This window comes from Ricinus communis, chromosome 7 (genome assembly GCF_019578655.1).
Source record: "Ricinus communis isolate WT05 ecotype wild-type chromosome 7, ASM1957865v1, whole genome shotgun sequence".
NCBI classification, from domain to species: Eukaryota; Viridiplantae; Streptophyta; class Magnoliopsida; order Malpighiales; family Euphorbiaceae; genus Ricinus; species Ricinus communis.
The window spans coordinates 9,927,981-9,940,034 of NC_063262.1; the positions used below are offsets into that span (position 1 = coordinate 9,927,981).

The 12,054-nt window shown below is 32.0% G+C and overlaps 1 protein-coding gene across 1 annotated transcript; it reads right to left on the reverse strand.

Annotated features, from left to right (window-relative positions):
• Positions 1-1,100: 1,100 nt before the first annotated feature.
• On the reverse strand, positions 1,101-4,869 carry LOC8275127 (110 kDa antigen). Its single transcript, XM_002522159.4, has 2 exons — positions 4,155-4,869; positions 1,101-1,957 (listed from the first exon to the last, which is right to left on the reverse strand). Exons 1-2 carry the CDS (start codon positions 4,425-4,427, stop codon positions 1,337-1,339), a joined length of 894 nt encoding a protein of 297 aa, XP_002522205.2. The 5' UTR covers positions 4,428-4,869; the 3' UTR covers positions 1,101-1,336.
• Between the last annotated feature and the right edge of the window lie 7,185 nt (positions 4,870-12,054).

Below are 12,054 nucleotides of genomic sequence, written 5' to 3' on the forward strand. Positions count from 1 at the left end.
AATTGGATATAGAAAATAACTCATTTATTAAATATATTAAAATTCCGGGTATTACACATTGCAATCCATTTTCTTTACACTTAATTTCAGTTTGCTAAATTGGAAGTATTTAAACAATTCTCACTAAAACTGACATTAACAACAACAATAAACTACCTCATTTACTATACATAACCAACTAACAGCCTCAAAAAAAAAATCCATCCATAACAGTGCCTTCTTAAATTATTCCTCATCCATATCAAATATTCTCGCTCTTTGAAGCAAACCTCAAAATGACATTTTTACATGGTCATTCATAGGAGGATCAAGCTGTAGAAAAAATCCACAAGTACCTACTCCCTGAAATTCAAAAAGAAATTCAAAATGAATCAAGAAAACTAAATCAATCTCAAATTAAAACAATTTCACTTATCCTAAAATGATTGCAAACCAAAAAAATGCTAACTTGGATTCTTATTCGTCTAAAAACACTCTTAAAACTGCTGTTTTTCCATAATGACAAATGGGATTGACGAATTATTAGTGTTCATCTCTATATTACCTTGATTTCAATAAATTTAAACACAAATATAGGTTTTAGTTATGTGGCAGATTAAGAATTGGTAAAAACTAAGATTTGAGATTGTGTAGAAAAGATAGAGAAGAAGAGAGATAGAGATTGAATAGAAAATTTATTTAAACTGTAAAAAATTTAAAAATTTTAGATTCCATGAATAAAATAGTCGTTAGAGTCCCAGACAGTATAATATTCAGTCTAAAACGTCTCCTCGCATTTGTAATCAAGCGAGAATCTGACTAGGACAAAAGGTGTTTAAATGTTAGAGAAATACAAAATCAAGGTGCCTGATAGATTAAGATATAAATTTAAGTGTGCATTTGACAAAAAAAAAAAAAAAGTTTAGATGCTAAATAGGCATTAAGCTTTAGAATATTTTAGAATTCACCCGATAAATATGAAATTTATTTGAAGATCATTTCTATTTGACAAAAATTAATTTAATTATAATAGATTTTATAAATTTAAATAAAATTGTAAATATTTCAATAACCAGAAAAAGGTTGCAACCTTAGATTTGTAAACAAAATTTAATCACAAATTGCGCATAAATCAATCTATGCTTTTATATATAATCTAATAATAATTTTTCATCTGCCATCGTGAAGCACAAAAATATTGAACAAACCCGAAAGAAGACAAAGATTTATATGAAACAATAGAAACAAATTGACTCACAAAAAAGCCAACGAAAAGAACTTGGTTTTGTAAATCATCTCTTTAGCTAATCTTGTCTGGTATCAATCTGATCAGAGAAGCTTCATAAAATCAACGTCTTTAGGCACTAACTGTCAAGTCCTTGGTTTCTTCAGTTTTTTTCTCCACAGATATTTCACTGTTGGATTTGGGCTCTACTGCTGTGATAGCTTCAATTACCTTCTCTGTTTCCACCTTTCCAGGAGCATCAACGACAGCTAAGGATTCAGTCGGTTCAACTGGAATTTCAGATCTTTTAATTGTTGATAACTTGGTTTCTAAGACTTCAACAGATTTTTCAGTAACTAATGGTTCTGCTTGTTTCACTACTGACTCCACAGGCTTTTCAGTCACCAAAGGGTCTTCTTGTTTCACTGGCTCCACCTTTTTCTCCACTTCGACAGGTATTTCAGTCAGTGTTAGCCCCTGTTTCTCTGGTTCATTTCTAGGTTTTTCCATTGTTGATTGTTCTTGTTTCAAAGACGACTCAGTTTTTTCAGGCTCTGATTTTTCTTGTTCCACTGGCTCCACAGGTTCTTGGACCAGTGATGGTTCAGGTGTAACTACCTCTGTAGAATTTGATGGGTTCACTGATCGTTCTTCGAGGGTTGCCTCTTTAGGTTTTTCAGTCTCTGATGATTCTTGTTTCACTACTTCTGCAGGTGTCTTCTCAGTTTCTTCTGCCTCCTTCTCATGTTCATTCTGCAAAGTGTATACTAATTTAACCACAAAAAGAAAAAAAAAAAAAAACCAAAGAAACCAAGTGGCTCAAAGAGCAGCAGAGCATACATGTCTAATTGTATAAATTTCTGAAGGAAAAAAAAATGCTAATCTAATCATAAGGCAAATCTATGAGTTCTTGTCTGATAAACAGTGAGGAAGCCACGTTCTAAGTAAGAAGGCAATTAACTCCTTATGTTTTTTCAGAAAGAAAAATACCTCTAAAGTTTTCATATAAATTTCAACTATACCCTTATAGAAGTACAGTTGCCCCATTACAATTATCCCTTTGAATTTAAATCCTGGCTTTCCCCCCAGCTGAAATACCTCCACTTAATTTTCTTTGTATTCCCCAACTTTCACTAGTCCTAAAACCTCATCTTTCATCCTCACAATTGTTACTCTTTTTGGTCCTTCAACCAATAAACAGAAATTATCATTTACAGAACTATAAAGGAACCGTCCCCAGAGACACAGAGGAACAAGGGTCCCTACTTAGCTAAGGTCGCAAAAGATTAGTCCTTATTATTAAGGCTTCCCCTGCCCTTTCTAGGGGGGTTGTCACTTTGTTTAAAGACGCAGCTACAAATTGCACAAGTGTACTTGTAAGGTCCTCTCTCTGGAAGGAAACCACAATTTAAGCTTTAATAATACATGTATCAGCACCAACTGATTATACATTATGGTGGTGTCATTTTGTGGGACATAAGTAATATAGCCCAAGTATATGCAATTGCCGGAAGAAAACAAAGCAAAGAGGTTGAGAGCAATAGTGCAAAACTTAACAGTTATCACCAACCATCTTACATCATTAACCGAGTCGGTTGCCAACAAATAATCAAATAATCCAAGGATCACAAACAACAAACAATCTGTACTGATGGATCCTTTAAAATTGTTCAGTGAAGTCAGTTAAAATCATCAATGCAGGCAGTACATATGATGCACAAATCCAATATCTACTGATCAAATGTTGCTTTCATAATTACTCCCCCTAAACTTAGCCTTCCTACCAAACTGTCACATGTTAATAAACGGATACCTCACTTCATTTTGATATAGTTTTAAGATTTCTGCTCATTTCAATTGTGTTACAATTCATTCATCTCCCCTGTTGAAAGATTGATATACTCTTTTCTAGCTATTATACATCATATCAATTTTTTAACGATAGAAGTGACTAAATTAAAATAGATTTGAAGTTGAATAATTAAAATAAATTAAATTAAAATTTTATGATTAAATTAAAAATTATGGGCAAAAATCAGTAAGACGGTTGGTATATTTACACCTAAATTCATACAAATTTTAGTCTAGACCAGTTTTGTTGTGAGACAAAATATTTAAAACTTTTTTTACCTCTATCAGGTATGAAACAAAAATTACCAACAGTAAATTTTGCAGAGAGGACAGATATACACAGAGGAAAAGGAATCAAACAAGAAGTAGGACCATAAAAGAGGACCAGTTTTGCTTGTCACCAATTGGAAGGTAAAGGAATATCAATGTTGAAGATACTTAATGCTGATACTCCAGTCTCATAGAATCTATAGCCTTCAACTTTTGTTAGCCTTTAACCTAGAAAACCACACCCCAATATAGGCAAGCACAGGAAGAAGGGCCACCTTATACACAGTTGCAAAATTAAAATATGCAATCATTTTCTTTTTCATTTTTTATGGCACTAGTACAATTACTAACTGAAAAGCAATACCTTAGTCCCACAGGTCTTATCATGTGAAATATTTTCTTGCCTGGGACAGAATATTTATGTAATTTCATTGATACTAAAATCTAATTAATTAAAATTAAATTATTAGTATGCAATTTAAACACCACAATAAACATAGAATTATCAATCCTAGAAAATGACAGAAATGTTGAAAAATAAAACTTTGACCACTTTTAAAGACTAATTGAAGCTTCAAGAAAGAAAAGAAAAGAACTTCATAAGAGTTTCAAACATAACAATGACTTTAAATAATTTTAACAAACAAATCCAGAAAACAAAAAAAATTAATTTGACATTTCCTGCCTTGTTTTCTTCACCAATATAATCATATTTTCTTTGAGAATAAACATAATCATATTGAATAATATGGAAAAAATATAAAAGGATAATAATAATTATTAATCATATCATAATTATATGAAAACTAATAATGAGAGAAATAATTACCTCCTTAAACAAGTGACTTAGTGATCTTCTCTTGCTGCCTTGATCATCATCATCAACAAGAACGTTACCCCCACCTGCAGACTCAACAACCTTTTTTTCTTTTTCCTTTTCCTCTTCAAGAACAGGGAGCACATCCTCTGTCTTGGCCACCTGGCCAGCTGCAAACACGTCCTCTACCACCACAGTCGTCTCAGTCGCCGCCGGTTCAGGAGCGGGTACCGGAGCTTGGCCCTCCTCCTTTAACACCTTTGGCTTGGTTGCACAAGCTCCCATCTTCTCCAACAAACAGAACTCTCTTTTCTTTTCTTCTTTTTCCTGTTATGTTTATACAAAAGATCAAATTGTTTTCTTTTACGTTAAGACAGAGAGAGACAGAGAGAGAATATAGGTAAATTTATAGAAAGGAAGAAGGGTTTCTTGGTTCCGACATTCGTTCTGTGGTGAAGAGGAAATAGAAAGAAATGTATTTATATACATATATAGAATGGACAGACAGAAGGACAACAGAAACAGCTCTGAAAATTTTATTTTATGTTATGGAAAACTGGATTGTTTTTCCCGTTTCATCTGTAATATTTAAAATGGGTGTGTATTGTAATTATGGCAACAGATGTCACAGGCTGTAACCTTATACAATATACAGACAGAGAGAGAAGGTTTGAGAAGGGGAAGTGCGACATTAGTGGAGGGAAAGAGGGAGAAACGGACGGCTTTTCATTAAGCAAGGAATTTTTGAGGGTTTTTTATTTTTCAATTTTATATATTATATATAACACTAAGATTAGATGAAATTTGTTTTATTGTTGTTTGATCAAAAATCAAACATTAACGTGAATGCCTAAAACATACTAGAAATTTAATGATGTCATAGTCTGCAGCAGTTTAATCTTGACTTTTGTTTGTTAATTTTATTTTGATTAACATAGGATCATATTCATTAATATGATTTATTATATTTTTCCACGTGAACATCATTGTCAAAAAAAATATAATGACACCCACGTATAATAACACCTTCGAATTCTATTTTTACATTTATAATTGAAAAAATATAGAAAGTTTTATATTATTATTATTATTATTATTTCTTTTATACTCTTTTCCTATAGATATAGTTGAATTTGAACTTTACAACTAAAACATAAATTTTATAAAATTACAATAAAAAAAATTAGAATGATTAATTTGGAGTATATTAATGTGTATGGTTTTGGGTATTTACAGCTAAGGCAATATTGAGGGGACATTTTTTGTTTAATAATTATTTTTGATACAAGGCTAATGGGGGAGCAGCATTGCATTCGAGTTGGCTATTGTATATAGTAGGGGGTCCTACTTCCAGGTTGGCCTATGAGACCACTAACTTTTCTCATATAAAACCTTCATTAATAATTTACAAAAACTAAGTTAATAAGGATTTTAACAAAGCAGATGCTTCTCTTCTCCAACCCTAATGCTGGCCAAAGGAATGAGTGGAGGTCGACTAAATATTCGTATGGATATACTAGTTCTGCTGAATGACCAAGTCTCTCGTTACATTCCCCACACAGACATGTTGATAAGCTTTGGTAGCTGGTCGGTTTGCCTAAAAGAAGTTTGAGTTTGGACATGTCTAGTCTGAATCTAATAAATTCTATATGTTTTCAACAAACTTAGAAATTTTGATTTCTGAAAGTTCACTTGATATGTTATTTTAGGATTTAATAGGTTAAGTTGTAAGTGATAGTTATTATTGGTAATTGATAGTTAATAGCTCGTCACTATTATATTTTTAAAACATAATATTAGTAATTTAGTGAGTTAAAATGTTAGTTATATAAATGTTATATAATATAAATATATATTAAATTTTTTATTTATAAAATAAAAATTTATATTAATAAGTAAAAATGTTAAATAAATATGATATATTATTTTAATTTATAAATAAAATAAAAAAGTATGTTTTATTTTATATAGGAATTTTAAAAGCCTCTGATTAATATAATTGCTATAGTAAGACCTTATTTTGATATTATTATTATTATTATTATTATTATTATTATTATTATTATTATTATTATTATTATTATTACATACACATTTGCACTTAATTATTACTCCTTTTTTTTTCACTGGGCCTTTTGGCCCATTACAAAATATTTTTACCGCCATTTCGGTTTTCAACCCGATGTCATTTAATGGGCTTGAAAATCCCAAAACAAATATCTTCATTCGAGTCACCATCTAGGTCTATCGTCACGGTGCGGGAAGAGGAAGATGAAGCTTTTGATTTTCCTTTGGAAGAAGCGGTTTCTGACAATTGTTTGATCAACTGTAAGAAATCCTCTTCTGTTTGGGCTGCTGCTAGCTTTGGAATTATGAAGGACTTTTGTGCCAAGAAAGTGGTTTGTTCTTTTGGAGGTGGCAAGAAGCTATTTTTGGAAAGGAAATTTTGTACCAACTTTAGTGATAATTTATCTTGGTGGTTAAATTTATCCCACCATTTGACTTTGAACCTTCGAGTAAGGATGATTTCTCCATCTGTTGCTTGATTAAAATGGAAATACCAAACACATACCCAGGGGAGAAAAAAGTTTGAACAAAATAGAAGTAACGGGGGAAAACGTCTTTCTATTTTGTTTGGTTTGTAGTGGGCTTTGAAAAGGTTAAGCAGAGGTAGAACTTCTGGAATTATGGTCTCAGGAACATTGCCATAAAAATTCCACCATTGTTTAAACCAATAGGGGATCTTTGAAGTTTGAATTGAGCTTGTATCGAAGTAGAAAAGCCAAGAATGGCTTTGTCCTTCATTTTGAAGAAGAAAGGTATTAAACCAAGCTTGTTGGTAATCCCAATAGTTGAAGGAAGTGTTTAGGCTTGATGGGTAGGTTCTTTGGAGAGTAGTTGGAAAAGAGCGTGAAGAGTGTAAATCCATTCCCCAATCTGTAGGGTGGAGGATTCTTTGTATGGTGCATGTAGAATATGCAGGGTCTTTATGGTCTTTGTGTTTTTTGAAATGTTTGAACTTTGCAGAACCAGTTACCTCAAGGATAGACTGGTAATAGGATTGAGGCTTTGAAATATTCCAGGGCTTGAAATACCATCCTGGAGGGAAAATCTTTGAAATCAGGGCTTTCACATGTGAATCCTTCCTCAATAGTCAAAATGTTTTAAAAATTTTGTTTTTCTATATATTCGTTGGATTTAAAAAGTTTTGTTTGTGAAAAAACTATTTCTTGAGAGTTGGGCTTTGAAATGCTTTTAGAGCTCTGAGATAGGTTTTGAGGGAAAATTTCTATCTCAGGTTTTGAAAAAGGGATAGAAAGTATACCTTTACCCTTGTTGGAGGAGGAGGATGACTTTGGAGAGGCTTCAGGCTAAAGTTGTATCATTTGCTTTGAATATTCTTCAACCCTTTTCAGGAATTCAGGGATCTTCTTTGGGCAAGCCATTCCCCGAATTTGCAATTATTGGTACGGATCGGCCTTGTTTTGGTCAATTTCTTCTTGGATGATTTCGGTCCAGGTTCTGATGGGCTTTGAACAAGAAGGCAAAATTTTCTTCTTTGGACTTTGGACAGGCTTTGAACTTGCTGTCGACTTTTCTTCTTTTGCTTTTGACTTTTTTGGCATTTTCACTCCTGTTTTGAAGAAACTCTCTGGTTAAAAAGTCTGGAATTGAATTCGAATCCCCTCTTATGTATTCGATTTCAAAGTCAAAAACAGAAAGAATAGCTTGCCATATGGCAAAAATTTGTTTGGAAGCTATGTTTTGAACATCTTTTTATAAAACTTTTTTAGCAGATTTGCAATCAATCCTTAAAAGAAATTTTTGGTTTAAAAGATCGCTTTGAAATTTTGAAATGCACAAAACTATCGAAAGAATTTCTTTTTTGATAGTTGAATAGTTTTTTTGTGTATCATTCCAGTGTGCAGAAGTAAACTGGACAATACATTCTTTGTTGTTTTGAACTTGCTTAAGAATCCCACCATACCCTAGATTTGATGCATCAGTTTCAACAATTTTGAATGCAGATGGATCAGCTAGGTGTAAACATGGTATTTCAGAAACTTGCTTTTTTATGCTTTGGACAATCTTTGTATGCTCATCGGTCCATGCAGGGGGGTTTTTCTTTAACCTATCATGAAGGGGCTTTGCAAGACAGTTCAAATTTGGATAAAAATCCATAACATAATTTAAACTACCAAGGAATCTTTGTAATTGCATTTTTTCCAAAATTTTTTCTGGAAACTTTGAAGTAAATGCTAGAGATTTTTCAATTGGGGTGATAGTTCCCCGGGAGATATAGTGTCCAAGAAATCTAATTTTTCTTTGAAATAAAGATATCTTGGATTTTGAAACTACTAAACCATTTTTCTTAACAACATAGAAAAATGTCTCCAAGTGTTTGAAATGTTGCTCTAGAGAATTTGAAAATATCAACACATCATCAATATAAACAATGCAAAACTTTGAATAAGGATTAAAAATTTCATTCATGATTTTTTGAAATTCAGAAGGAGCATTTTTCAATCCGAAGGGCATTACATTCCATTCGTACTGGCCAAATGGAACTGTAAAAGCTGTTTTGTACCTGTCTTTTGGATGAATCTGGATTTGCCAAAATCCTGATTTCATATCAAACTTTGAAAAAATAAAAGCAGAATGAAGCTTTTGAAGAAGATCTTTTTTATTTGGAATTGGGTGTCTGATCCACTTCAGGGCTTTATTCAAAGGTTTGTAATTAATCACCAACCTAGGTGTTCCTCTTTCTATCTCACTATTTTTGTTGACATAGAAAGCTGCACATGACCAGGGGGATCTAGACTTGGTAATCAAACCTTTTTGCTCTAAATCTTTTATTTCTATTCTACAATGGCTTTCTAGAGTTTCATTCATTTGGATGGGTCTTACTTTGGTAGGGATTTGTTTATCAGAAAAATCTTTTTCATATGGTAAATCTACCATATGTTGTTTTCGTCTCCAAAAAGCATTAGGAAGATCAGAACAAACTTCATTTTCAATCTTCTTTTGCAAATCAGAGATTTTTCTTTGGACAAAATCATTTTGCATTTGATCTTGGATCCTTTTCAAACCCATATCTTGTTTCAAGTGGGAAAGCTGGGTTTGTTTTCCTTTGATCAAAGCATTCATCTCAAAATTATAAATTGAGTGGGCTTTAATAAGATTGAGATTTCTCTTTTTGGGTTTTTCTATAAAAGGGAAAACAATCTTTGAATCTTTGGCTTTAAAAATAATACCAGCAGTAGTTACTTTGAAAGGAGTAATTAAATTGATAAAGGGAGTTCCCAAAATAACTGTTTGCTGAAGATCTTTTGTAAGAATAAAAATATTTTTTAAAGCAATTTTGTTATTTAGAATTGCAGCTTCAGTTTTTCCCGCAATTCTAATCTTTGAACTATTGGCTGAAGTAAGCCTCTCTTTAGTTTCTTGATGATATCTTTTAGGAACCAGCTCATAATTGATACAGTTAAGGTCTGCTCCTGTATAAAATAAAGCAATGGTTTCTATTTGGAAATCACCAGGGAAAATGAGCTTTATTTGAATCAAATATTTTCTTGAAGTAATTTCCTTTAAAACATTAATGAAGTTTTCTGGAACACTTTCAGAAACTTCAAGATTTTGAAAATCATTTTCCTCTTCAGAATCGGAATCACTATTCTGTTTGAGGATCAGACTTTGGAGCAAAACAGAATCATTTTGTTGTTTTTCTTTCAAATCTTTGAGCTCTGTTTTGATAGCTTCGATTTCTTTTTGAAGTTCTTGAACAGTAGGAAGAGGGTTTTTTAGCTTTTTCCCTTTATCCAAGATCATAAGTATTCTTACTAGAAAAGGGGACAAGGGTTTCAGGTTTTAGGATTTCTTTCAAAACTTATTTTTGGATTTGGGGATCATTAATATGCTTGACAGCTTCAAGAAGAGCTTATTGTTGCCTAGTGAGCATATTAATATTTTTTGAAATACTTTCAGAATCTGATTCAGAATAATCGAATGAGGTTTTGATTTCATCAATTTGAAACTCTTCCTCATTATTCAAAAATTCTGATTCAGAGGAATCAACAAGAAGAGCTGAAATTTTTCTTAAAACTTCTTCTTCTATTTGGAGCTTATGGAGTTTTTTAGAAAACTTACAATACTTTGAAGTATGGCCTTTCTTGCCACATTTATAGCAAGTAATTTTGCTAAAATCCTTTTTGGAATTTTGTTTTGGAAATTTAGAAGAAGATGGTTTTTTGTAGAAATTCTCTTTGTTTTTGGGAATCCTTCTACTTTTGAAAAAACGTTTTTTCTTAAAAGATTTGGAAAAATTTTCTTTGCATTTTCCTTTGCAGGTAGAGGAAGGCTCTATGGGGTTATACTCAAACTGGTTACAAAAACTACCTAGTTCTTGCCTAGTCTTTTTCATTTCCCATTTGAGTTGTCTTTGGAGTTTAAGGTCATGGCAAATTTTCAGACCTTTTTTCTGGGTAAGGCTAACTAATTCACCATAGTTTAATGAGACTTAAACTAGTGTTAAATTATTGGAATAATTAAGTGCATATGTGTGTATAATAATAATAATAATAATAATAATAATAATAATAATAATATCAAAATAAGATGTTATTGTAGCAAATATATTAATCAGGGGCTTAAAGGAATTTTCATTATATATCAAATGTTGCATTTGGTCTGTGAAAGCAAAAACCTAAATTTCCATTTCTTCCTCTCCCTCCCTCGTCGACATCTCCTTCTCCCTCCCATACGCCTCCCATTTTCGGCCACCATTCACCACCTGAAGGTTGGTATAAGCCAACCTTGATGTTACTAGCTCGTCCCTACCGTCGGTTTCGCTTGAAGCTGTCGAAGGAGTAGTGTTTTAAGGGAGGAGCTACCGCCCTCCTTATTGCCACTACAGAATCGCTACCTTGCCACCATCCATTGCTCCACCTAACGCCAGAAACAACTTCCTTGTCTTTCTTCCTCCCATGACAATGGTGTACACGTCTCACTGGAGCAGCAACTTTTTGACGTGATTCGGTGTTTTTCGGCAAGATTTAGGCTAGGTGTTTTCAAACTCTTCACATCTCAAGCTTTGCGTGAGCATCTTGGATTCAAATTTCGACACCATTGAGTATACCGGCTTTCGGGCCTAGTGTTCTCTTTACTGGCGTAATTATGGGTTTTCATCTGGGTATAAATTTATTTGGACCCAAAAAAATATATAATATAATTAGCAAATATTTCATTTATTAATTATTAATTATAAATAATTTAATTTAATTTAATTAATTAATAGCTTAATTATAAAATATTATATATTCATTATTGTGATTAATTGTTATTCAATATTGTCATAAATACTTAGTCATGAATAATTAAATTACATATCAAAAAAATTATTTGTGAGTTGATTATGGATTGAATAATTAAGTTGGGTTTGATTCTTAACTGTGATGCGTTGTAGAGAAATAATGCGAATGTGGGTGATTTGACTCCTGTTAAATTTTTAATGGTTATTAGAAGTGTCTTAACAGGTTTTGGACCCGTTATAAAGGGTTAAACGTCTGTATTTTAAAGGAGGTCCTACATAATTTTTGATAGAATTTCTAAGTCGGGATAGTCTGGATTTTCAGGCGGTCTAATTCTAAGAGTTTAGTCCTAGGATTAATTATATAATATTTTATTAATTAAAAATTATTTCCATGAATAGATAAGTCGATGGTTCAGCCAACTCCGCCAGAGGTGTAAGAGCAGCTAGAAGATTCGGCAGAACTATAACTTAAAGTTATATAGGTAATTGTGCATATGTCATATATCATTACTTAAATGCAACATTATTTGATTAATTATTATTATTATTATTATTATTATTATTATTATTATTATTATTATTTTCATTATTATCATTTTTATT